Below are 27,151 nucleotides of genomic sequence, written 5' to 3' on the forward strand. Positions count from 1 at the left end.
TTTTCTATTCTCTCGTTCATTTTCTTCACCTCCATTTTCTCAGTTTCGTATTCTCTCGTTCATTTTCTTCAGCTCTATTTTCTCAGTTTCGTATTATCTTGTTCATTATCTTCACTCCATTTTCCCAGTTTTCTATTCTGTCGTTCATTTTCTTCACCTCCTTTTCTCAGTTTTCTATTCTCTCGTTCATTTTCTTCACCTCCATTTTCCCAGTTTTCTATTCTCTCGTTCATTTTCTTCACCTCCATTTTCTCAGTTTTCTATTCCCTCGTTCATTTTCTTCACCTCCATTTTCCCAGTTTTCTATTCCCTCGTTCATTTTCTTCACCTCCTTTTCTCAGTTTTCTATTCTCTCGTTCATTTTCTTCACCTCCATTTTCTCAGTTTCGTATTCTCTCGTTCATTTTCTTCAGCTCTATTTTCTCAGTTTCGTATTATCTTGTTCATTATCTTCACTCCATTTTCCCAGTTTTCTATTCTGTCGTTCATTTTCTTCACCTCCTTTTCTCAGTTTTCTATTCTCTCGTTCATTTTCTTCACCTCCATTTTCCCAGTTTCGTATTCTGTCGTTCTTTTTCTTCACCTCCTTTTCTCAGTTTTCTATTCCCTCGTTCATTTTCTTCACCTCCATTTTCTCAGTTTTCTATTCTCTCGTTTATTTTCTTCACCTCCATTTTCCCAGTTTTCTGTTCCCTCGTTCATTTTCTTCACCTCCATTTTCTCAGTTTTCTATTCCCTCGTTCATTTTCTTCACCTCCATTTTCTCAGTTTTCTATTCCCTCGTTCATTTTCTTCACCTCCATTTTCTCAGTTTTCCATTCTCTCGTTCATTTTCTTCACCTCCATTTTCTCAGTTTTCTATTCTGTCGTTCATTTTCTTCACCTCCATTTTCCCAGTTTTCCTTTCCCTCGTTCATTTTCTTCACCTCCTTTTCTCAGTTTTCTATTCTCTCGTTCATTTTCTTCACCTCCATTTTCCCAGTTTTCTGTTCCCTCGTTCATTTTCTTCACCTCTATTTTCTCAGTTTCGTATTCTCTTGTTCATTATCTTCACTCCATTTTCCCAGTTTTCTATTCTGTCCTTCATTTTCTTCACCTCCTTTTCTCAGTTTTCTATTCTCTCGTTCATTTTCTTCACCTCCATTTTCCCAGTTTTCTATTCTCTCGTTCATTTTCTTCACCTCCTGTCTCTCCTTTTTGTATTCCCTCGTTCATTTTCTTCACCTCCATTTTCTCAGTTTTCCATTCTCTCGTTCATTTTCTTCACCTCCATTTTCCCAGTTTTCTATTCTCTCGTTCATTTTCTTCACCTCCATTTTCCCAGTTTTCTATTCCCTCGTTCATTTTCTTCACCTCCATTTTCTCAGTTTTCTATTCTCTCGTTCATTTTCTTCACCTCCTTTTCTCAGTTTTCTATTCTCTCGTTCATTTTCTTCACCTCCATTTTCCTAGTTTTCTATTCCCTCGTTCATTTTCTTCACCTCCATTTTCTCAGTTTTCTATTCCCTCATTCATTTTCTTCACCTCCATTTTCTCAGTTTTCTATTCTCTCGTTCATTTTCTTCACCTCCTGTCTCTCCTTTTTGTATTCCCTCGTTCATTTTCTTCACCTCCATTTTCTCAGTTTTCCATTCTCTCGTTCATTTTCTTCACCTCCATTTTCCCAGTTTTCTATTCTCTCGTTCATTTTCTTCACCTCCATTTTCCCAGTTTTGTATTCCCTCGTTCATTTTCTTCACCTCCTTTTCTCAGTTTTCTATTCTCTTGTTCTTTTTCTTCACCTCCATTTTCTCAGTTTTCTATTCCCTCGTTCATTTTCTTCACCTCCATTTTCCCAGTTTTCTATTCCCTCGTTCATTTTCTTCACCTCCATTTTCCCAGTTTTCTATTCTCTCGTTCATTTTCTTCACCTCCATTTTCTCAGTTTTCTATTCCCTCGTTCATTTTCTTCACCTCCATTTTCCCAGTTTTCTATTCCCTCGTTCATTTTCTTCACCTCCTTTTCTCAGTTTTCTATTCTCTCGTTCATTTTCTTCACCTCCATTTTCTCAGTTTCGTATTCTCTCGTTCATTTTCTTCAGCTCTATTTTCTCAGTTTCGTATTATCTTGTTCATTATCTTCACTCCATTTTCCCAGTTTTCTATTCTGTCGTTCATTTTCTTCACCTCCTTTTCTCAGTTTTCTATTCTCTCGTTCATTTTCTTCACCTCCATTTTCCCAGTTTTCTATTCCCTCGTTCATTTTCTTCACCTCCATTTTCCCAGTTTTCTATTCTCTCGTTCATTTTCTTCACCTCCATTTTCTCAGTTTTCTATTCCCTCGTTCATTTTCTTCACCTCCATTTTCCCAGTTTTCTATTCCCTCGTTCATTTTCTTCACCTCCTTTTCTCAGTTTTCTATTCTCTCGTTCATTTTCTTCACCTCCATTTTCTCAGTTTCGTATTCTCTCGTTCATTTTCTTCAGCTCTATTTTCTCAGTTTCGTATTATCTTGTTCATTATCTTCACTCCATTTTCCCAGTTTTCTATTCTGTCGTTCATTTTCTTCACCTCCTTTTCTCAGTTTTCTATTCTCTCGTTCATTTTCTTCACCTCCATTTTCCCAGTTTCGTATTCTGTCGTTCTTTTTCTTCACCTCCTTTTCTCAGTTTTCTATTCCCTCGTTCATTTTCTTCACCTCCATTTTCTCAGTTTTCTATTCTCTCGTTCATTTTCTTCACCTCCATTTTCCCAGTTTTCTGTTCCCTCGTTCATTTTCTTCACCTCCATTTTCTCAGTTTTCTATTCCCTCGTTCATTTTCTTCACCTCCATTTTCTCAGTTTTCTATTCCCTCGTTCATTTTCTTCACCTCCATTTTCTCAGTTTTCCATTCTCTCGTTCATTTTCTTCACCTCCATTTTCTCAGTTTTCTATTCTGTCGTTCATTTTCTTCACCTCCATTTTCCCAGTTTTCCTTTCCCTCGTTCATTTTCTTCACCTCCTTTTCTCAGTTTTCTATTCTCTCGTTCATTTTCTTCACCTCCATTTTCCCAGTTTTCTGTTCCCTCGTTCATTTTCTTCACCTCTATTTTCTCAGTTTCGTATTCTCTTGTTCATTATCTTCACTCCATTTTCCCAGTTTTCTATTCTGTCCTTCATTTTCTTCACCTCCTTTTCTCAGTTTTCTATTCTCTCGTTCATTTTCTTCACCTCCATTTTCTCAGTTTTCTATTCTGTCGTTCTTTTTCTTCACCTCCTTTTCTCAGTTTTCTATTCCCTCGTTCATTTTCTTCACCTCCATTTTCTCAGTTTTCTATTCTCTCGTTCATTTTCTTCACCTCCATTTTCCCAGTTTTCTATTCCCTCGTTCATTTTCTTCACCTCCATTTTCTCAGTTTTCTATTCCCTCGTTCATTTTCTTCACCTCCTTTCTCTCCTTTTTCTATTCCCTCGTTCTTTTTCTTCAACTCCTTTTTCTGGTTTTCCCCTTATTCTATTTTCTCGTTCTTTTTCTTCACCTCCTTTTTCTGGTTTTCATATTCTCTTGTTCTTTTTCTCATTCTTCTTCACGAGAAAAAAAAGGTGAAGAAAAAGAACGAGAGAATAGAGAAATGGGAAAAAAAGGTTAAGAAAAAGAACAAGGGAATAGAAAAAGGAGAAAACGGAGGTGAAGAAAAGGAAGCATACTAGAACAATGAGAAAATAAGAAAAAAGAGGTGAAAAAAAGACCTTGAGGATAAAAAAATTAAGAATAGGTGAAGAAAAAGAACGAGGGAATAGAAAAACGAGAAAAGGTGTAGAAAAAGAATGACGGAATAGAAAAAACAGAAAACAGAAGAAAGAGGTGAAGAAAAAGAACGAGAGAATAGAAAAACGAGAAAACGGAGGTGAAGAAAAAGAACGAGGGAATAGAAAAACAAGAAAAATCATCAGAAAATTGGAAAGATATGAACACCAAAAATCATAACAATAATATCCTGAATATTCTGAACAGGTTGATGTTTGAATAGTGTCTGTAGGTTGAGTTTCTCTATTTTACTTTTATTTACGAGATATTAAGAGAAATCAATAGCTCTATAATGGAACTGCTCTGTATTGAGCCCCATAGCTATCCAAGATACATTACAATTATTGATACCTGACTGAAGCTGCACGGTCTCAAGAAGATGACTGAACATTACAACATTCCCTCTCCATATTTGGCAGCGCAGAACCGGTGTCAGCAGGAGATTAGGGTGAGAACTGCTGCATTGTACATGTTGACATGAATGATGATGGGGATGCTGCATATGGACGCAACAAAGTGTGCCAGTCATTCACACAAACCTGCATGCAAAGAGAAGAGAAAGGAGTGCCGTAATATTGTGGAGCATTTTCTCTCTCTCTCTCACACACACACACACACATGATTTAAAACCGACACACTCATCTTGTTCGCGCTCACAAAAACTCTCTCTATCCACTGATGAGACTTTGTTGAGCAGAATGGAGTCTGGCTCTCAGGGGACTCGTGGAGCTTGTGGTATTTAAGGGTTTAAATAAGGAGGATGGGACACACAAGGTCAGTAGTGATGGACACGCTCACACACACGCACATGCATAGAGACAGGGAGGAAAGCAAGGAATGTGAATTTTAAGGATGTGCTCAGTTAAGAACGTCTGAAGGTTGTGGTAATAAGGTCACCGGAGGTCTCTCTCTCTTTAAGACAGACAGACCTGATTGTCCTCGTGTTTTCCTCCTTCTCTCCCCCAGCAGGAGACGCTAAGCTTGCATAAACAGGTGCAACTCTTTACCTTTTCCACGTGACCCCACACTCTGCTGCTCGGTCGCCTCCTATTCTCCTCGCTGATTCAGTCGCAGAGTGTCTCCCCTCCTCTGCGTCTCCTCAATTTCCTTTCCTCCCACTCCCTCTCTCCTCTAGCTGGCCTTGTCCTCCTCATTCACTCATTGTCTCGCCTCTCTCCCTCTGTCTCTCCTCTCTTTCTCCCCTGTGCGACGCGTCCAGAAATGTTCAGCCAGGTATAAAAGTTCACCTCCCTCCCTCCTCCCGCTGGAAACACGGCGAGCTGGAGGTGCAAAAGTTCGCTTTTATTTTCCCTTTTCCCTCTTGACCTTTTCCTGTCCTTCTTTCCTTCATTCTCAAATCTTTTCAGAATCCATATCCAGCAGGTATTTATCTGTCGGCACTACAGTCTGACACAAGCAAAGGTTCGCCTCCTCATGTGTTTATTCTCTCATTATTCATCTTTGGATTCTAATATCTATTGCACTTCTTTCAACTCTTAGCATAAACAAGTCACATAGGGACTCGATGCAGAAATAAAACCTTTCTGTCCATTCCATACACACAGACATATGTACACAAAATCTGTCCCTGGTGTGGAATAGCCCATGTCCTTGACACAAGTCGACATGTTAGTTATTTTTAGACTAAAATCAGTGGAAATAGCTCAAGTTAGCCAGCTAGATAGCCTTATTGTTAGCTTGTTTGCTAACAATAATTTTATCTAGCTGGCTAAGTCATGGGTGTTGTGGCTAAAACTCTAGCTGGGTTACAGGACCATGTGTGTGAAATACAATTCACATCATTTCTTAGTCCACCAGCAGAAAAAGAAACGTGCAACTTTTCCCAAAAGAAAACAACTTCTATAATGTTATTTTTACTATTTATTATTTTGGAAACTGATCTCTGTGGGAGGGAGGAATGTAAACAAAGTGGGTTGTGGGGATGAATTCATCACATCTTGTAAGATGCTGCACACAGGCCGATACGCCCATCCTCTTCTCTCACGTCCTGCCCACTTGCCCACTCGCCCACTGTCATTTCTTCCCTCTCGGACACTCACCTCTCTTCGTATTCACCCAAAGTGTATGCTGACCTTTCTCAGAGATGCTTTGTCTGTTTGTGTGATGCAAGCATGACATTTTATGTACAATGTGTGTCATGTTTTCTATAGTTGTGTGTAACAAAGTCCAAAGTCATGGCAGTTCCTCTTACCTCTCACTGAGCATCGGTTTCCGAGATTTGTTCTTGTCATGTTTAGTGTGTCACAGGGTTGTGTTGTTGTGTAATAGTTGTTTGGTGTATGTATTATTCTGCATGTGTGTCTACAAGCAGTATCTTAAAAATGCAAATGAAGAGAGGTTGATTACATTTTGTAGCAAGCTGGGATTTGGATATAGGAAGGAGTTCTTTACCTTTTGAGATCAGGATACAGGACTTTTGTTATATTTCTTCCAGACATCAATCTTCATGAAAATCGAGGGGAAGGTGATTTCCGCAATAAAGCCGTGCAATGAATTTTCACAATAAATCTTTTTTGTAGTCCGATTTCCAGTTAACAATTGTAACAAAAGTCTTCTACATTGGGAGATTGGTGATCTGTGGGCAGTGATGTCCTCTATATGGACCACAGGAAGATGGATAAGCTAAAAGGACAAACAAACTCCAGTCTCACAGCCAATTCCACATCATTTTATAAAAAGAGCATTTATTTCAAAGTTGTTGTTTTTTTTTCGCTTCGGAGATTGAAGCACATAGTAAAGCAACAGTACAATGTTCAGAAAATATAAGTGTGATGCCGTAACATTTTTTTTAATCTTGTCTTTTTAACATGTTTTTCGTTTGTAATACTGGAATATTCTGCATGTATACTAAAATAAGAACTTTTAAAATTGTACAAATCGGTACCATAAAACTCGACAGAGAATAAAAACGAGGCGTTCTCTCACTGCAACAAACAACGATTGTTAGGTTTCCTCTTGACCAGGGAGAAAGAGCGAAGAAACGCCAAATAATGCAGAAAAACAAAACAGAAAAAGAAAACGAGAGAGGTTGGATTCACACAGGCATAAAAACATAAAGCTGATATTTAACTTTTGGCGGTATGTTTCTGGTATTTTTATGGCTGCACAAAAAGGAAAAATAAAACATGGTTTCGACTCTCCCTGTTTAGACAGCCAGAAGAATATCGAAGCTAAACCGCAAAGAGTTAAACATAGTGGGTTCCTGTGTAACTGCAGCCAAAGAAAACGAAGAATTATTGTCTTAATAATAATGATAATAATAATAATAATAATAAAAAAACAACAATAATCATAATAATATAATTACAATAAAAAATCAGATTGAACACACACACACACACACACTTAAGCAGGAAGCGTCTCAGAGTCTGTAAATGTGAGTCACAACAACACACGTGTTATTTTTCAAAGCAATTTTTTTTCTCAGATGCTTAAAGCGACACGTGTTGATACAACAGATGCCGCCGCCCACGTAGCTGGTGTTGAGAAATATCACAATGTGTATCTTCACATTTACAGAGGTCCTGCGAAGCGCTCGTCCTACTTTAAGAGTGCACTCGGCGCCAAGTTGGATCCTGGGGATTACACACCTCATGTCCGCACGTTTTGCTCTGTACATACCTAACATGGAGAGTAATTTTGCTTTCTGAATATACTTTTTCGAAGTTACAAAAAGAAAAAGGAAAAGGAAGGAAAACAAAAAAAAGAAAAGAAAGAGAATGCACTGCGTTGCAAGAGTGTCCATTTAGTTTAAGGCGATTTTTAGAGCTCACAGGTTTTTACTCATTGTGATTGATCATTCGTTGGTGGACTCTGGAACGGGAGACGGTTGCTCATGGTTACAACGGGGACACAGAACGTGAATGGGCGGGGCGTGGAGAGGGACTTGTCCTTTCACGTCTTCTCTGCAGTGGTGACGAATGAAAACAAAGAATCATCCACAGTTTCTTTTGAAAACTCCAATCCATCCGTCTGTCTCTGGGAGTAGAAAAAAGGTATTAGGTTCGCAGACACTCCTTCCTTATGGGTTCCATGGTGTGTGTGGCTACAGTAGCTCGCAGTCTCTCGCTCTCTCTTCCGTCACATGTCTCTTGATGTATATAACTCTAGAGTTGTTGGTTATTTATTATAAGGCCACCATGACTACAGTTGTCTGTGAGCGTCTTCACAGTATCAACAACCCAGAGTCTAAACCACAGTACCTGCTGAAATCTACACACACACACACGACGACGAATGTGAAACTTGCCAACTTGCCTTCTCCTGCTGGATTCCATGTTAGTTTGCTTTTTCATTTCATGTTTTCTTTTCGTTTGCTACTGTTGCTCTCTCTCGCTCCTGTGTCTTTAACATACACCACTAATAAAGCGAGTATGAGAACAATACCCCCACTGAGGAACCTGTTCAGGGAATAACATCTCTCACAGGAACCACTGAGGAAGCCAGGGAATCCAGTCCATGAAAGGATATAGAACCTCTAAGAAACTAAACAACGGAGTTTGCCGAGAGCAAGTTATCTTGGTCATACAGCAACATTTTGTCCCAAACATTCACTTTCAAACAGAAATACTGGCGACACAGTAAATCCCCCAGCTCTGTGAGGCTGAAGTCTGTGGAGAGACGGAGGGAGAAAGGCCGAGGAGGGAACGGAGCGATTCAGGGAAAACCGGGAGGGGACAGAGTCCGAGCGTTCATAATGGGTTTGTTATCAAATTGTCTTGGAGGACAAGGGAGGCGCCTGGGAGAGCAACATGTTAACACGTCTTAACAAGTTGGCATGGATTGATCAGTTGGTAGTTGTAGCAGTTGGAGATCGAGGAACGTTAACCTTAGTCAACAAATCCTCCTGGAATCAGAAATCGGGGGCGTCCACTCGCTTACACCTTTGTTAAGAGTCTTCACCATCGTCGCCATCGTCAATGGAACAGTCTTTGGTCCCGTACAAGTCTGCCAGCTTCTTAAACCTCGGCCCCCAACTGTGCAGATAGTCATAATCCAAGTCAGACTCGGTCGTGACGGACTCGAGGGAGCTCAGCGACCCGGCCAGCGACCCTCTGCCCTCGTAGCCGTAGATCTGGATGGAGTCGTAGGGCGGCGCGGTCGGATCGCAGTCGGCCTCTCCGATTCGTGACTTGATGAAATCGTCGACGTCGACGCTGTTGGCTCCGGGAAGGCCGGCGCCAGGCCTGAGGGGAAACTGAAGCTCTGGTTTGATGTCCTTCCGTGGCAGGAATCCGTTGGCACCATCTGGGTTCTTCACAGTAAAGACAACATCTAATTTTAAAACCCACAATTGACGTAGGCAGATCGCTACTCACTACTTACGAGAAGTAATGTTTCAGATTCAGATTCAGATTTTCCATTCAACAGGAGATAAACCAATCAAATACGTGAATGTAACCTTTCTTGATTTCCTCCTCCCTTCTCTCATTTCTTGTACCACTTTCTCTCTTCCTCTGATCATAACCTGTTTACTAACAATACTTGTAGTTTACAGGTAATACTTTAAGCTCACATTTAGTCAGGTAAGTGATTTGACTCTTCCAGGAAAAGCGGAAATGCAGATTATCCATCAGATGAAAAAGTTGTCTTTGATCAGCCCTTCCCTTCTCCTCTACATCACCTGTTATTCCCTAACATAAATGCTCTGGGCTTGTTTCTCCTCTCCGTACCTGTAATGTGGCGATGTCGAAGGCCTCCGTGTCTTCCTCGCCGCCTCCCTCATCATCGTAGGTGATAATGTTCTCCCTGATGTCCTCCTCTTCAAACACTATCAACGGCTCCTTCTTCTGACGCCTCAGAGCCACAAACAACACCACGATTGCTGCCAAAGTGAAGAGTGCACAAACACAACACAACATTCAGAAACCCGCATTTAGTGATTACATAACTCTCCTCACACATTGTCTGAGAAAAAGGGAAAAAAGTGAGGATTAGATAATTAGCATGCACGGTGGGAGATAATTAGACCTTGGACAGTTTAATTAATATCATTATTGTACTGTGCTGCACACACAGACACACACACACGTGCTATTTTAATCGAGGGTGATTAACAACATGCCAGGCTTCAAAAAGGTTCTCAGTTGTGGTGTCTTGTGGGTAAATTTTACTGGCAAAGCTGGATGGCTTGAGGTGAATAGGAAGCATGACTGTGCTACTGTTAAAAAAAATGGAAGCGGAAGTGTGGATCAGTAAAGAAAAGTAAAATCTGTGACTCAATGTGGGCTTGGCAACATTCCTTACAGCACATTCACTTAATAGTAAAATAATCCTCTCCAGGTTGTATCTTGATCTAGAGTTTCTCACCCAGGAGAATGACGATGCAGGCCAGTATGGCGATCAGCGCTCCGGTGCTGAGGCCGGCGGGGAGGATGTACGGCTCCACGTTGCAGGAGAGGATGGTGTCTTTGCTGTCACACGAGCACACGCGGATGGTCAGAGTGTTTGTGCTGCTCAGGGCCGGGAAGCCGTTGTCGTTGATCTCGATGGGGAGGTAGTACACGTCCTGCGTCACGCGGCTGAAGCCTTTCCGCAGCACGTGGATGCTGGCTGTGCTGTCTGCCAGGGAGGAAGAAAAGAAGGAGGGAAGACAGATAGACAGATCGCTTTAGCTGAGGAAAGACAATGTGTGTATAAGATAAAATTCAAATCACTGAGTTTGCCAGGAATAAACTTTGTCAGCTTTGAAGTTCACACACACACACACACACACAAATATACATTCTCTTTGCACCTAACCCACACACACAAACACACACACACACACACACATACATTGGTGAGCCAATGAAGTATGACGTGTGTGATATTAAATTCCTGTTTAATAGCCGGTCCATTCATCAGTTGAGGAGGAAATGCAATCAAAAGCCGCTGTTATAACATGACTTAGCTAGCTCTACCCTATAAACCCCCCTCCCCTCCCCACACACACACACACACTCCCTGTCTCTCTTTCCCTCCTTGTCTAAACAATTCCTCTCTTGTGTAAGCGTTATTGCCTAGAAAGGCAGAGACACACACCTCTGAAGCTTTTCAAGAGGCCAAAGTGTGGAAGCAAACAGTCTTTAACATTTGCATTAAAAATATATTACAAAGCAATAAAGCCAGAGAACAAGAGGCAGTGCAGTGTGTGTACTCAACCACAACAACACAATAACCAGACAACCAGAGGGAAACAGAGCCCCTCTTTCCTCTCCACTGCTCCTCACATTTCGCCTCATTTTTCTTCCTTAATTGTTCTTAATTCTTTCCTCTGTGATATCTGAGGGTGAGTGCGGGACACATGCAGCGCAGCGACGCCCACACAGTCCATTTCTAAGGGTCGCAGTCGAAAATCATTCAATCAAAGTCACGATGGAATAGCAACACGGATCGTATCAAAGCCGCATAATGAAAAGCTCTGAAGAGACAAATGTGAAAAGAATGCTGTTGTGGATAAAAAACAAAGCGAGGGCGAGAAACAACACAAATATTGATGAGTTCAATAAACTGAAAAAGACTGCTCAAGACTGTTCAAAGAAAGAGGACAGAACCCAATCTTGTCTGCCTGATCGGCCTGTGGGCCCTGACAAGACAGGTAGGTGTGTGTGTGTGTGTAATCAGAGCGAAGGAAAGCGAGGACAGAGAGGAGAGAGATTGGCTGAGCGGATGGAGAGAAAAACGACGTCATCATCGCTTCATTACCTCTGTTGTCTTTGAGGGAAAAGTTTTGGTTGTGGGAGACTTCAGGGGCGAGGCTGAACGTGAAATGTTGTCGGTGGGCCATCTCGTCTTTGTCCACTGCACTTACTGTCTCGATAACCTACACACACACACACGAACACACACGCACAGGACAGGACAAAAACAGGAGACATCAGTGAAGTTCTGTGATTTTAACTTTGTATGATTGTTTGTCATAACACACAGACACACAGACACACAGACACACAAACACACAGACACACAGACACAGACACACACACACACAGACACAGACACAGAGAGACATACCTTCCCTGGGGCGACACTTTCACACATGAGGACTTCATTATTGGGAGCAAACTCTGGTGCGTTGTCGTTCACGTCTTTCACTTTGATGTTAACTCGCACTTTAGTGTCCTGGTGGTGGCCTCCTAAACACACACACACACACAGTGGAGGAAAAACAAATCATCATTCTACCTCTGTATAAAAAAAAGGTAGAAAAGAAAGAGAGAAAAAGAGAGAGAGAGAGAGAGGGAGAGAGAGAGAGAGAGTGTGACTGCGTTCTACTTAAGCTAAGCTAAGCTACTGTCACGTCATCTGTCACCTTCTCAGTCTTCTGCTGTTGTGATTCACACTAACGATGACAAAATGGAGTCAGGTGGGATAACACTCAGTCGCACCTCTTTACTGCAAACATTTTGATTTGCATACCGGCTAAATGCTGCAAAGATTAGAACCAACGGCGTGATAAAGAAACAATAAAAGCAACAAAAAATGACAAACATATGCAACACATGAGTTGTGAGGCTGATATTCATTCCAAAAGACAGACAGAGTGAGGGCAAAGGGTCCCTCTCTCTCTTTCTTTCTATCTGTCTTCCTCTTCATCCGGTGATCAAAAAAGAAAGCGTCCCATCCTGCGCTGCCTCCTTGCATAGTTGCAATTCTAGCCCGTAGGAATGTCCCTCTACCCTGTCATTACCAGGCACTCATTTAGCTTCCCAGGGCCCGTTAGCGGTTAGCATAGCGCTGCAATCGTCCCGGCTTAGTGGGCAAGGGAGCCCATTACCATCTGTCCGTCTGGCGTCTATCACGCCGCAGGGGAAACCGCGCGGCGCTCCAATGTACAGTTTGAGCCACGGCCACAAAATACCAGGGTGGGGTTCACTGTGGCCTGGGCGAGGGGGAGGGGGGGATGGGGGGTCGGAGCGCCACTGAGGCCTGTGGGTCCACTGGTATTTCTGCCGTCTCACTCCCTCGCTCTCTCATCGTGTAGTGAGTAAGAGTGAATGTGGTGGAAATGAATAGTTAGCTTCTTTAACAACAACTCTTTCCTGTAGTTGGGTGTCTTTGTTAGCAAACATCTGTAAACAGGACTTACACACACTTTCCGTCAGTCAGTGACTCGCTCGCTAAACAAAAGCTAATTGACCCCATTTTTTTCCGGTTCTCTTACAGGATTTAACTACAGGAAAAACGCCGGTCAGACCCTACAGTGGAATATAAATGAGCTGTGAAGTAGCTGCCTGAGCCAATACGTCTGACAGCGTAATTGTGGCTCGTCTGGGGGAACAAAAAAAAAAAAAGCCACTCAAATTACCCTGAATATCATCGGGAAAAGCTTAGCTAAAGTTGGACGAGCGTGACGAGCATGTACCTGTTAGCTCTCTCTCTCCCGCTCGTCACATCTCGGGTTAACGTGACCCTCGTACTGAAACGTTACCAAAAAATACGTCAGATCCGATCTATCAGGGAAAAAGCGGCCCGCACACTCTGCTGCACACACACTAACACACACACACACATGCACAACTGGGACTTAGCAAACTGTTAAACGCACTTTGAGGCTCTGAGCACTAACCAGGGTATCAGCTGGATACACTCGACAAAATATTGTACAACAGTCAGCATAAAGTCGATCCCTGCTGGCTAAAGCGGAACATATAATTAGTTTACCGAGGTTTACACAGTGCCTCCCTGATACTCGCAGCAACAACAAGCTAACCTTCGTCCCACCCAGAGAGGGAAACTAAATTAGAAACAGCAGCCTGAAACCACTTCAATAATGTACATAAGGCCGTGGAGTGTAGGCAGCGCGGCGGAACAAGAGCGCGGAGGACCTAAAGCGAGTCTACGAGCTGGGATTTCTCCCTCTGTTCCTCTTTGTTTTTGATGTCTTTCGCCTCCATCTTGTGTCTGTACCACAAATCACAGCTGTTTACCTGAAATGTGCTTCAGAAAACACACCGCAATTTGGGAAAAGGCAGTCAGCTCAAAAGGAATCGCTTTGAGTGTGAAGCCAGAACACAGATGATGCTTACTGGAGGTGTGTGTGTGTGTGTGTGTGTGTGTGTGTGTGTGTGTGTGTGTGTGTGTGTGTACATACCTATCTCAGTAGCTGACACAGATATGTTATGCCAGGCCTGTGCTTCTCTGTCCAGAGGTCTGGTCGTGGTGATCATGCCGTCCTCTGAGTTGATGCTGAAGAACTGTTCTACATCAGTGTACCGGGGAATCATGTATCTGTACCAAACAAACACACACACACATGCAGTCACGTATTGGAGTGTAAAGCCAAATCTCCTAATATGGCTAGATTAGATTAGTGAAGGTGTGTGTCTGAGTGTGAGAGTGCCCTGGTTTACCTGACTGGGTTGTTGGCGACGTCCGTGTCCTTGGCGTGGACTCGGCCCACCAGGGTGCCCTCAGGTGCGTTCTCCTCCACCTCAAATGTGTAACTGGGAGCGATGAAGACCGGCGGCTCATCTGCGTCCTCCACTGATATCTACACAGAGAGAGAGAGAGATAGAAAGAGAGAGAGAGAGAGGAGCTGTTATAAGGCTCTTGAGAGATTTGAGTCACTGCCACACAAATGCATACAAGCTCTGTGTTGTTTACCTTTATTGTGGCTTCATCCTTAAAAGGCCCCCAGGCGAGGAAACGAGGGTCAATATGAGGATTAGTTGCCTCTACCTTCAAAGTGTACGACCTCTTTGTCTCAAAGTCCACCATCTGAAAGAAAGAGAGAGCGAGAGAGCGAGAGAGCGAGCGAGAGAGGGAGCAGACAGGTCAGTTCAGCTCAGAATAAAAATTAGATCAAGAAAAAAGGATTAGTATTTTCTCTCTGTCCACTGCAGAGGTTTAAGTGACATTCAGTGACGGAGCAGTGTAGTACTCTTGTCCTCTGCTAGGGGGCACTGTTGTAACATGAAAAGTGCCATGCAGGGATATTCTTGTTGCTGATGTTGACAGTAACACCGTGACTATTACTTTTTCTGATACAGACCCAACGACAGCAACAGAGCCCGAGCCTGGAATCACTCCTACAGCTCATATTATAACTTTGCATCTCTTAACTAACTGACTGTTAGTGAGACAGAACTCACTTTCTCACCGCGTCATTGAACATGGAAGGTGAATTTAGATCAAATCTCTTTTTCGTATCGCTGACGAGGCTCTTCAGTGTCACAGCGAGGTGAGTGTGAACGCCTCAGATTTCATCCGCCCGTATATTGGACCAAGCTCCAATTCACTTAAGTCTGTATTGAGGGGAAACCCGCTGACTTGTACCGCCCCCCCCTCCCCCTGGTATTGAGTTGTGAGGAGATGGTGCTCCGCCACACGTCAGACGAATCTCAAAACCCCCAGCCCATTTTTTCCTCCGCTCTTATCCGTCGCGTGGGGAAAATGTTTTAAAATCAACAGACGTTTTGGCAGCGACGGTAATAAAAAGCCACAACACCCAGGAGATGCTCTTTACTGTGATCAGAAGGACGTTCGTGGTGCCAGCGTTTCTTGGCTGCAGCACATAATCACACTAAATAATGCTCTTTCGGGGTATCGCTACAATTTTATATACCCGGATAATTACCACCATCACCCCTCCCCCCCTCACACACACACACACACACTCACACTCTTATTTTATCCAGCTTTTGTACTTCAACTCCCAACAGTAAGTTTGATCTTCTGGTCTCCAGGCTGATATCGCTTAATGAAAGGCTCCAAGGGGAGGAGAGGAGCTGACGAGCAGCATACTCACATCCATCCCGTCACACACACACACACACACACACACACACACACACACACACACACACACACAGGCAGCACCGGCTAGCTGATGATATCACTAATATCAGCTTTAGGCCTGATCGAAGTTATACCATCATTATCATTATGATTACATCATCCATCACGGTAGCCGGCCGGCCTTATCTGCCTGTAACAAGTCTCTAAACAGCCTGCGGCGTCCTTTTAATCTATCAGATCCCAAGCTTTTTTCCGTAAGTCACACAGCTGTCAGGAGACCCAATGCATGAATGACATTTTACTCTCAGTGGTTGTTGCTCATTCATTCGGGGGGGGACTCGGAGGTATCAGTGTAGGTGTGTGACGTGGAGATGACAGGTACGCTGCTAACAGGATGGATGTGACCCAGTTCTTTCATTCTTCTCTTTTCTCCTCGGCGTCCATCTCCCTCTCCCCCCCCAATCCATTCAATTCTTTCTCCCTCTCTCTTTCTTCCGTCCATCCCCCAGTTTATAACTCCAATTTCCAATCTCTTAATATCCTCTTCCTCGCTCTGTCTCATCGATGCAAGATAATAATGTTCAGGATAATAATGCCCTCTCACCTGCTCGCTCGCCCCCCCTCTTCCCCCCCCACCCCGTTTCTTTCTTTCACTCACACACATGCACACACAACTACTTAATATTCTGTGGACTGCATTTGTCAGGACACAGTTGAAAGAGAATAGTTGATTAAAGCACATCCCTGTGTGTGTGTGTGTGTGTGTGTGTGTGAGAGAGAGAGAGAGAATAAAGACTGGTGAAGGCTTCTCTCAGTGCTGATTTGAAAGTGTGTATAGGTCTGCGCCAGCGTGTGTGTCGTTGCCTTTAATTTCGCGAGAAGTGCCTCCCGGGGCAAAAGGTGTTGATTTCCCCTGAGAGGCATCAAGACACGATTGTCTCACACAAGCGCACGCGCACACACACACACACACACACACACACACACACACAGACATACTTGCACACACACGTACGCATCCAGATCTGATTGGAGATGTCATAATCACATTGAGAGGGCTCGTGTGCGTTCTGCCTCTCTTTCACTTACACCCTCACACACACTTCAAATCAGCACAGAGATATTAAGCTATTATTCCAAGACAAGTGTGATGAATGATTGCTCTTTGATAGTTGCATGCTCCAATCAGTGACCACACACACACACACACACACACACAGACACACACACTTTTCCTCAGATCACCATCCAAGCCTGATTTCCTAACGACTCTAAACTTCTCAGCTGACATCATTTGTTATTGCACACTGATAAAAGACAAAAGTCGGATTCTTGAAAGCTGAATGTCAGCATGTGTACAGTATTAGTCTCTGTGTCTTTGTGTCAGTCATTGTGCGTGCAAGTCTGTGTGCGCACTGGCCAAACTGTATAACAATGAGGTCACAGGTTCTGTTTAGTCTTGCATTGAGCTAAGTGGAACGTGGTTCCTTGGGCTCTTCAAGCTCAGCTTTCTGCATTTGGCTGGTGTACAGCTGCAATCCCAAAGACACACACACACACAGTGCTCCACTTGCGTTTCAGCTGCTCTCATTACTTTGATTGGGCTGTCCTGTTTTGCTTATCAGCACATTCAGGCGTGGGGCCTTTGAGGAATCCTCCTTCACACTCTAACTGCTCCCATGTGCTGCTACCATTTAGTCCACTTGGATGGAGCTTCCTTCCAGCTCCGTCCTGCATCGCAAGCGGCCAAATTTAACAAATTCCCATCTGAGTGTTGCCCCACGACAGCCATGTAGTCTCTTACAGTTGTCGATGGAGGGTTGGCGGTGGGGAGTTAACCGCCTGGCTCAAGGGCACATCAATAGCGGCGGTTGGAGAGAGGAGCGTTACTTATTCAGCGGTTCTCCTGCTGAGAGCACGATGCAGCAGGAGGTGTGTGTGTGTGTGCCGTGCTCTGAGCTGCAGAGGGCGACGGCTCGGCACACAGAGAATGAAGCGGCCTCGCATCGATTTGGTTCAGACCCAGATTTTCCCACAGCACCGCTGGAATCAAACTGTGGGCTTTAGGCTCTCAGCGTTCTCCTTTGTTGTAAGGACACACTGAGTGATACTGAGCTTCCATCTCTGCAGGTTTCATCACAGTCTAATCTCAAGTTCTATCTAAAAAAGCTCAAAATTGACTTTGAATGATCTAAAATGAAACAGGCAGAAGAAAAAACCTAAAAACTTCTGGTGTGTATGGTTGATTCTTATTTCCGCTACACACACACACACACACACACACACACACACACACACACACACACACAGTGTTGCCGGCTAAATTCTATTATTTTTTAAAGCAGAGACTCAGAGGTCAGACTTCCCAAGAGGGGGAAGCAGAGGAGCAAGCTGCCACAGCTCCCTGGAAGATTCACTTCATAATCCTGACCTGCAGCTAAATGTACAGCTCTGTGTGTGTGTGTATGTGTGTGTGTGCGTGCGTGTGTGTGTGTGTTTGTGTGTGTGTGAGAGTGAGAGTGAGTGAGTGAGCAGAAATGACTGAGTTTCTGTGTATGAGGAGAGAATATGGAACTCTGAGTGTGTGTGAGTGTGTGTGTGTGCGCGCGTGTGTGAGAGAGAGAGAGAAAGACAAAGTCACTGTGTGTGCTGAGCTGGGTCACTAGAAGCTATGCCTTGTGTGTGTGTGTGTGAAGCATATAGTCGCAGAGTAGAAGATGAGCTCTCTGGTCTGGGGAAGCATGAAAGTTAATGCACTCTCTCTCTCTCTCTCTCTCTCTCTCTCTCCCTCTTTCTCCCTTCCCCTCACTTCCATCTTCCACAATGTCTTTCTTTCTGCCCTTCTTTCTTCTCCTTCACCGTCATCATCATCATCTGCACAGTGTTGGTGTTTTGTCTTCTTTCATTAGAAGCTACCAGTACAATCACAACAATCTTTCTGTCTTTGTTTGTCCCGTGTTTGTTTGTTTATTTACCTTCTTCAGCTTAATCACGGCCTCTCTGGTCTGAGAGTCGATGTTGAGTTCAAACACTCCCATCCCGTCCCCGTCCACCAGGCGGTAGCTGACCAGCCCGTTCTCCTCCAGGTCCAGGTCCTTGGCCTTCAGGCGGCCCACCTCCTCCCCGGGGACTTTGTCCTCTGACACAAACATGGGATACACACCTACGGAGAAACAGACCAATGAAGAATAATTACTCAAGAGTTTCAGATTCTCAAACTTTGCTGCCTGAACTTCCTGTTTGATTGGCGCTCGCTTCAGCGCCGGGCGCTCTGACTCGGCGCCAGTGTCTGAAGTAGGGTCAGGTTTTGCGGGGCAGAGAGGGATTAAGATGAAGCAAACCATCTGTCTCATACGGCTCAAAGGATATTAATATCCCCTATGGAGTGTCAGGTGTGTGTGCATGTGTGTGTAGACACCTGGTTTGCAGAATGAGAGCGGCAGGACCATATGTCTGCTCGCTCTCCTCCTCTTCTATCCTCCTCCCTCTCTCTCTCTCATTTCTCACCTTCTCTCTCCTCCCTCACCCCTTTTCCTTCCGTCTCTAATCTGTCTTCCGTCTGCGGGGCGTTTTATCATCCAAAGCGCTCCCTCCGCCTCCTTCCCTCTTCACGCCTTCCCTTCCCTCATTGCTTCATCTGATCTCCACTCTCCTCCCAGATTTATCATCACTTCCTCTTCCTCCTTCCATCTTTCTCTGCGATTTCGCGTTTCAAGATCCCGCTCCCCTCCCCTAATTCATGCCTCCTCGCCACTTTCTTCTTCTACGTTTCTCTTGGTTGTAAAGGATTGCACGTCTTTAGCACGTTTATCCTGCTGGTCCAGGTGTTCTGCTGTTCTGTGACTCATGAAATTCAATCGGTGTGCTGCTTCAGAGCAAAACAGGAGAGGAGAGTGATTCCCAGGGTTGGATCCATCTTGTCTAGATCCCTCCTTCCTCCTTCCACCCTCCTTTCCCTCCTCACACATTGCCATCGATCCTCACAAAGTTCCCCTGTTCCAAACCTTCCTCCGCGTCCCCCCTCCTTCCTTTCAGAACTCCTCTTCGCACTCGTCCGTCTCGCAGACACGTTCCTCTCCCATCCCGTCCCTCATTCTCTTCTCCACTTTCCACTCCATCCAATCAAAACCCTTCTCTCACCCTCTTTCCTTTTTGTCTCGAGTCGAGCACCCAGTAGACACAGAATGCGTCGCGTTGCCTCTGAGTCAATAGATTACATCATCATCCTTGTTTCCCACTCTTGTCTACTTTCTGTGTAAACTCCAGAGAGCAGCTAACAGTCGAAGTCATTACACAAATCACTACATTCCAACATTAGTTTTATTTTCGTGACGGTTTTATCTCCGCAATTACTAAAGACATGGGAGGTAAACGATGTGTAAATTAGGCAGGAAAATATAAACCCTGTCAATATCTCTTTACAAGCTTTTCAATTGTCTTTTGCTCACGTAGACAAACACAGAAGAAGAAGAAGAAGGAGTAGCACAGCAGCTGACATCTATTAACACTATTTAATCTCAGACCTATCTAACTAAATAACTGGAAAGATTGCAGACGAACTGATTGGAAGATTTCCCTGCATCGGTTTCCTTTCTCTCTGCTGCTCCGCCTCCTGTCGATGCAGGGTGATTTGGGGGGTCGGGACCGAGTGATGCTCGTTAATTAGGTGAGAAGAAGAGACGAGGTGGAGACGGAGAGCGGCGATGAAAGAGAGAACACAACGGTGTGTGTGTGAGTGGAAACTGGAAAGCTGCTTGAGTCACACAGGGGAGAGAGTCACACACTGCTGTGTATCATTTCTCTGTTTTATCTGTTACGCTGCTCTCTCCCCGTGTGTGTATTGATGTTTTATTTCTGTCTTATTTTCCTCTGCGTCTCACTTTGGCTCTGTTTGTCTTCTGCTTTCTCTTGTCTTAACTCCCTCTCTCTCTCTCTCTCTCTCTCTCTCTCTCTGTTTCACCCTCTCTCACTCACCCTGCCCAGCTCCTAAATAAGTCATGTCTGTCCCTGTTCACACCAGCTGTGCTTCATACATACACACCTTTCTCAAACGCCGCAGTAACAATGTCAACATTTGCGATTCTGTTTTTCATTGGAGTTCAACCACAGCTCCAGTGCCATCAGCAGCCCAGCAAACCTTTCCATAGATGCAACACGTATAATTAATACCACAGATTCTGTGAGAGGCGCTGATTGAATGCCGAACGGCATCATAACTTGTAAACTGGTGAGTCCTTTACTGTGTCATAATCTGTACTCACACATTTATAGCATCTGATCTGACACCTCTACGTGATGCAGCACTCCACTCACACACAGGTAAGACAACTTCACAGGTGTGACGTGGAAACCTTCAGGTGTTAATAAACAGGCAGGTTTGTTGTGGAGGAGCTGGAGGGGTCAAAGACGACAGAAGGAGCTGCAAACTTTGGAGAATAATTGATCAAAACACAGATGGAGTAGGAATACTGTTGCTATTTAGGTTTTGGGTTGATTCTGGCACCGAACCTTCTGGTCCTGCTTGATATCACTCCAAGGGCCACTAGGGGATTTAGCCTGCCAGTCGGAGGGTCTGGATTTACAGACCTGGCACACGGATAGAAAATGTGCATATGTCCTTATAGAGATCAAAGTCTCTAACACACAGTATAGGGAAAACAGTATGTGGAACAAATTGGACTTTGAGCAGCACAGGCATCATAAAGGACAACTGTTGCTCGTAAAAATTCACTGAAAATGTTTCCCGTCTGTCACGGTTGGCGGATTCAGGTTTTAGCTTAGCATGACGAGTCTGCTCGCCGAGAAGACGAGGGAGCCAGAGTGATGGTTCTGAAGACTCGCCTCTCTTTCTCTCCTTCTCTCTCTCTCTCTCTCTCCAGCCTCTCCACACGCTAAGTTCCTTTCTTTTCACCCTCTGTCTTCTCTTCATCCATCCCTGGCGCTTCTAAGCCGAGCCTTTGTCAGAGAAGAGGAGGAGGAGGAGGAGGAGAGAACGGAGGGCAGGGAGTCTGAGGAGGGAACGGCGGCGTGAAAGAGAGCGAGAGAAAGAGGTGGAGACGGATGAGGCCGGCTGGTATGAATCACAGCTGATTTTCCGCACATTGTTTCTGTCAAATGAACCGTCTGCAAACCTCTCGGAGCTCCGCTGGCTCAGGGTCGATGATGGCAGCGAGCTTTTACGCCTCCAATAGATGAGACATAGCTTTGTATTTAATAAAATCATTTAAGAAATCATCACTTCATCAACTCTTAATGCTCATACGTTTGAAAACACAAAAACAGAAGGCAGTGAATGTTGTGTTTTGACATCAGGAGGCGAAGTCGTCCTCTCTCTCTCCCTCATCATAAAGTGTGTAACAACACCAAGGTAAATATTTCACTGCCTTTTAATTGCCTTGCAAATCAGCGGCTCATCAGAGGGGAAAAGGAGCGGAATTAACACACACACACACAAGCACAAACCCACACAAGCAGACACGCGCGCGCACACACACACACACACACACACACACACACACACACAGTGCCTGAGAGGGGGCATTAAAGAACTCTTAATAATTGATTTTTTAAGTTGTCTTCCTTGTGTTTCCTACAGTGGCTTCTATGTTTTTCAATTTGTCCAGCAAGGAACAGTTTTCTGGGTTACACACCGACACACACACACACGCTCGCACACAGAAGGACGATGCAGAAACAGGATAGAGTGTGAGACAGTCACAGAGTCATAGAGGGACAGATGAGGATCGTTGCACTGCACTCACTCTGTGGGAATTTTGGAGGGTTGTCGTTGACGTCTGTGAGGGTGATTTTGACCTCGGTGGTGCCTGACAGGCCGCCCATGTGACCCCCCATGTCTTTGGCCTGGATGACCACGTCGTACTCCTGGCGAGCCTCGCGGTCCATGTTTGGCAAAGCCGTACGGATTATACCTGGAGAGAGAGAGAGGGAGAGTGAGAGAGAAGGAGAGAGAGAGAGAGAGCGAGAGAGAGAGAGAGAGAGAGAGAGAGAGTGAGTCAGTTGCTAGAAGTGTTCATTCCTTATCTACAGTGTGTGTGTGTGTGTGTGTGTGTGATTGTATAGACCTGTGAATGTTTCAAACACTCTAAATAAGTGTGTAAACGAAAAGGTACAACATGGCCAATGAGGTGTTTTCATTCACACTTTCCTCTATAATATTTTCCTCCATCTATCCCGTTTTAGAGGAGAGGAGACTTCATCATTCATCATTTACATAAATCTGAACTGCAGTTAAACACATCAGAAGTCCTCATTTCAGGCTCCAACTCCCTCCGTTTAATTCCTCACCCTCCACTCTATTTCCACCTCTTGCTGTCACCACACATCTCTCTCTCTCTCTCCTCTAATCACTCAATTCCCACAAACTCACTCTCTGAACCACTTTCCCTCTCCTCCTTCTCTTCTCTTCTTCTTCACTCTCTGACCCGGTGTAGCTGAGTCAGTTCCCTGACCTCTCTCCCTACATCCAAGTCCTCTTATCAATGCAAACCCCAATGTTGGCAGAGCGACTGAGAGGGAGAGTTTTTACAGTAACATTTCCTTCTCACCATTTGAGGGTAGGATGCACTGTAACACGATCCCTACAGCGAGTTCTTGGCTTTTAGCACTCAGAGTGGTAAATGGAGAAATATTGTTAAAAGGGTTTTCAATATTGTCTTCGAAATAAGCAATTAGCAACAAGCAGATCCAGCAGGGTGAAGCTGTATGGATACACAATGATAGAGGGCTCCACTTGTCCATTGACCACAAGTCCTCAACCAGACTCATCCAGGGGAAATCAATACATATCCTGAATTTAAACACATTAACCAGCATATCATCAATTTGAAAATGTGGGTGCAAGCTGAAGAAGTAGTTGTAGTTCTGCTATCGTCAACATAGAATCAGAGCGTGAGGGTTGTCGGTGACGAGGTCGTGTCTTCAGCCTTACCCGTCTGCGGCTCCACGGAGAAGTACGGCTGTCCCTGCAGGATGCTGTACACCAGCCGGGCGCTGTTACCGTAGGTTGGGTCATCGGCATCTGTAGCTGTCACCTGCATCACCGACGTACCTGCAAGACAGACACACAGGGCGAGACGGAGATGAGTTAGGAGATGACACTTCGGTCTGCCTGCCTTCCTGCCTGCCTGAGCCAGAGAGTGCAGCACTCTTGGCCTTGTGTCAGATATTACAACAGAAACTGCTCAGGCGACACTGGACTCACTCTTGTTTCTCCATATTTCATCATTGTCTCCTCACTCCAAAATTCAAGTTTACATATTTTACATTAAAGTTAGTTGAGGAAAGTTCTGCGACCCTTGGATCTACAGATCTCTGACTTAACCCTTGAGATGAAGTGAAAGATGTATGATTGACAGCTGAAACAACCCCAGGTTACCTGAAAAAGACACTGTTATGGCCAATATACTTGATGTAATAAACTTCACTCCAGTTCTGGTCTCAATGTGGCAGCCATGTTCCTAAATGTTCCTCTAAAGTGGGATTTGTATCTGTCCTCTTTCTGTGTTGGTGAGTGAATCCATCCCTTGGTTGGTCAGACACCAGCTCCTCTGGGCGCTCAGGTTGTGCCGTTTGGGGGCCCTGACGTTCACGCCTGGGTGAGTGGCAGCTCCTCCCTGCCAGGTTTCCCTGCATTCAGCCGTTCTGCTTTAGAGGTGCATGGCTGTGAAAACTCATTCAGAATCCTTTCAGAAGATTTTCTCTTTGAGAGTCCGGTTCATTCAGAAAGGGGGATTTCTTTCGGCTTTCAAGAGATTCAGGCAAATACGGCTGCCAGTGCGGTTCGTTTCAGGTCAGCCTCCGGGGTTTGAAGACGCTCCAACACCACATAATATTTGGAGAGAAAACCTATCAGGAGCTATTCATGAGCTCTAAGTAGCAAAATGGTAGGAGTTACTCACTCATGCCAAGATACCGCTAAATGATTCCTCTGTTCTTTATTTGCATGAAAGCATTTCTCCTTTCATACATATATAAAAAGAACAGGAAAACGTGTGTGTGTGTGTGTGTGGAGGGGGCTGCTTCCATAGTTGGATGTGTGTGTTAATGGTTCCATCTGGGCTCCAGTATGCACCTCTCTGTTACGGTTCCAGTGTTCAGATTTCAGCGTTGATTAATAATGTATGAAACAGGCTGTTTAGCAGACAAACACGCCGCCCATGGACTCCATTGGTGACTTCATTAGCAAATGTCATTCATTGCGAGACGGAGCTTTTCCATAGCAAAGAGAGGGGATTAAATGATATCTTTATTTAATCCACAGAGTCCTCTACTTGGATATTCATCTATGCTGCCCTTTACTTTCCCCCAATCGGCACATTTGCATCTCCCTCTGCTTTTGCATTAAATTTTCTCCGCCTCAGCCTTGAATCTGAAATTTCATTAGTTCCCTCCACTTCCCTCGTTCCCTCTCGTGCTACTCACCAACATTGGACATCTCAGGCACCCTGGCGAAATACGGGCCATGCAGGAACTCGGGAGGATTATCGTTGATGTCCTGCACCTTGACTATGAACTCTGACGGCGGCTCCAGAGGCTTATTGGTATCTCTGTCCACAGCCTGGGCCGTTAGCGTGTACTGGGCCTGCTCCTCGCGGTCCAGCGTTTTGGTGGCGTGGATGTTGCCCGTCTTGTCGTCGATGACGAAGATCGTACCCGCGCCTTCGCCGGACAGGATGTATCTGATTTTGCCCTTACCTGAGTCGACGTCTGAGTGGAGCTGGAGAGAGAGGAGGGAACGGTCAGTGCACAGGCGAGAAGAAGAAGAAGAAGACGTGCTGTGATAGGGAGGTGATGGCCTGACTGGAAAACACTGAGCGTCCATTTATGCGACTTAAAGGGTTGAAGGGAAAAATGTTGGCACCAAAAAGATGAACAGCTCAACATTAAAATGCACTCGTGTTGTTTTACAAGCAGCCGACTTTAGGCAATGATGTAGTGTAAACATTATTCCCTGTTTGTTGTGAAAGGGACCACTTGGTGTGAGTGATGCCGTTGCTTGCGGTGTAGCGCCACCAATCATCTTCACCCTCAAAGTGAACGCGACCTCCTCACTTTGACAAATGAGAAAAGTCAAATTAAATCCTATTGCGTCCGGTGATTTGCCGTCACCCTGCTCGGCCGCTCGGCTCGTCCATGACAGCCGCTGGAGGGCAATGCAGCTGTTCATTAAGCACTAAGTCCATTCATTCAGGTTATTCAGGTGGTGCTTCTGTCCACAGCCTCCTGACTCGTGGAGTGGAGGAGGTTAAGTCGATGGCGGGTGAATGAATGCTTCTTTTGTACTCACCCGGCCCACCAGAACTGGATCAGGTCCGGTGTACTCTTCAATAACGAAGAACTGATTCCAGACCCATCCTCTTTTGGAGCGGTGGAGAACCTGTCCCTCCTTCCCCGCCCTCTGTCTGTGTTTGTGCAGTGACAGGTGACCTACCAGGGGCAAAACAAACCACAGCAGGTAAGATTCAAACACATTTAAATGCAGATAACCAGTGGAATTCTGATAAGGAGACGTTTGTGCTGTTTGCTTCTACAGCTGTTTCCTGTGTGTGTAAAGCAGCAGAGGATGACGGATCACCAGGTCAGACTCCAGCAGGGGGAAAATACGGGTGGGTGGCGGTAATGACACACACTTCTCCAAGTTTGCACTTAACCTGCGTGTGCTGCTGTGCGACTGCTTAATTGTCATCAGCAAGAAAGGCTGCGTTTGTGGGCCTAAAGAGGAGCTGACACATGTGAGAGAGGCTGAGGAGCTGAAGGATCCTTCTACTCAACAAAACAAGATGCCTGTACATGAGAGTCTTTTACCATATTTACTGCCTGCACTGACAAATAGCCTGTTGAGTGAGAGCAGGAACGCATGAAATCAGGTCCTCATCTCATCATTATTCATCAAGAATGCATGAAAAAGGAGCAGAAGCACTTTGGACCTGATCAACCACAGCCTCAGAGCGGGACAACAAACATCTATTTAACCACCAAATGTCAACACGACGCAACTCTGGCTCCCAAATGAGAGCTGTCAAAAAGTAAAGGAACCTTTGCGCTGAAGTGAAAATGAACATTTGTACGCAGGATTTGTCAAAGATAGATTCCAGTACTGACAGCTGACAATGAGGCATTTGTTATTTTTAAAGTATATAAATACAAGGAGGAAGTGAGATGTGAGGGAGGAAGAATCAGGTCAATCGTCTTCCTCATACCTGGATGTCTGTGTCTGTGTCCCCGTTGTTCCAAGTCGACGTTTCCTTTCCGTGTTCCTAACGCGACGCCGCAGAGCGCGGAGATGCCCACAAACAGGAGGAAGGCCCTCAGCAGCCCCCGGCTCTCGCTCTTCATCGCCATCTTGCCCGACCTGAGCAACTGTGCGCTTGGCCTCCTACTTCCTGCTTCTTCTCAGTGGAGCTCCACCCTCCACTTGAAGGTGTTAGCGACGTCCCGGTCCGTTAGCTGAGATGGAGCCAGTCGCTGCAGATACTCATCACCAGCTTCACCCGGCTGAGCTACTCCTCCTCTTCCTCGCTGTTATTCTACGGCTCCAATCAGCAAGCCTAAAGAAGGAGAGATGAGGAGGAGAAAAATGATGACACTGCTCACCACTGAACCAAACTGCAGCCTTGTAAACA

General features: G+C 44.9%; 1 protein-coding gene across 2 annotated transcripts in view; it reads right to left on the reverse strand.

Annotated features, from left to right (window-relative positions):
* Nucleotides 1–6,452: 6,452 nt before the first annotated feature.
* The window catches only part of cdh11 (cadherin 11, type 2, OB-cadherin (osteoblast)), a 63,186-nt gene continuing 42,487 nt past the window's right edge, over nt 6,453–27,151 (reverse strand). For both annotated transcript variants that reach the window (XM_076160272.1, XM_076160273.1), the window contains exons 3-16: nt 26,729–27,076; nt 25,816–25,955; nt 24,951–25,245; nt 23,458–23,577; nt 22,271–22,438; nt 18,485–18,672; nt 14,376–14,489; nt 14,123–14,262; nt 13,864–14,000; nt 11,784–11,905; nt 11,475–11,592; nt 10,098–10,349; nt 9,461–9,612; nt 6,453–9,042 (exon numbers count right to left, since the gene is read on the reverse strand). In XM_076160272.1, the coding sequence (XP_076016387.1) occupies nt 8,677–9,042; nt 9,461–9,612; nt 10,098–10,349; nt 11,475–11,592; nt 11,784–11,905; nt 13,864–14,000; nt 14,123–14,262; nt 14,376–14,489; nt 18,485–18,672; nt 22,271–22,438; nt 23,458–23,577; nt 24,951–25,245; nt 25,816–25,955; nt 26,729–26,870 (2,454 nt within the window). In that variant the 5' untranslated portion in view covers nt 26,871–27,076 and the 3' untranslated portion in view covers nt 6,453–8,676. The remainder of the gene's footprint in view (nt 9,043–9,460; nt 9,613–10,097; nt 10,350–11,474; nt 11,593–11,783; nt 11,906–13,863; nt 14,001–14,122; nt 14,263–14,375; nt 14,490–18,484; nt 18,673–22,270; nt 22,439–23,457; nt 23,578–24,950; nt 25,246–25,815; nt 25,956–26,728; nt 27,077–27,151) is intronic.

This window comes from Genypterus blacodes, unplaced genomic scaffold (assembly GCF_046128005.1).
Source record: "Genypterus blacodes isolate CSIRO-AG114 ecotype Tasmania unplaced genomic scaffold, CSIRO-AGI_Gbla_v1 ptg000105l_1, whole genome shotgun sequence".
Lineage (NCBI taxonomy): Eukaryota > Metazoa > Chordata > Actinopteri > Ophidiiformes > Ophidiidae > Genypterus > Genypterus blacodes.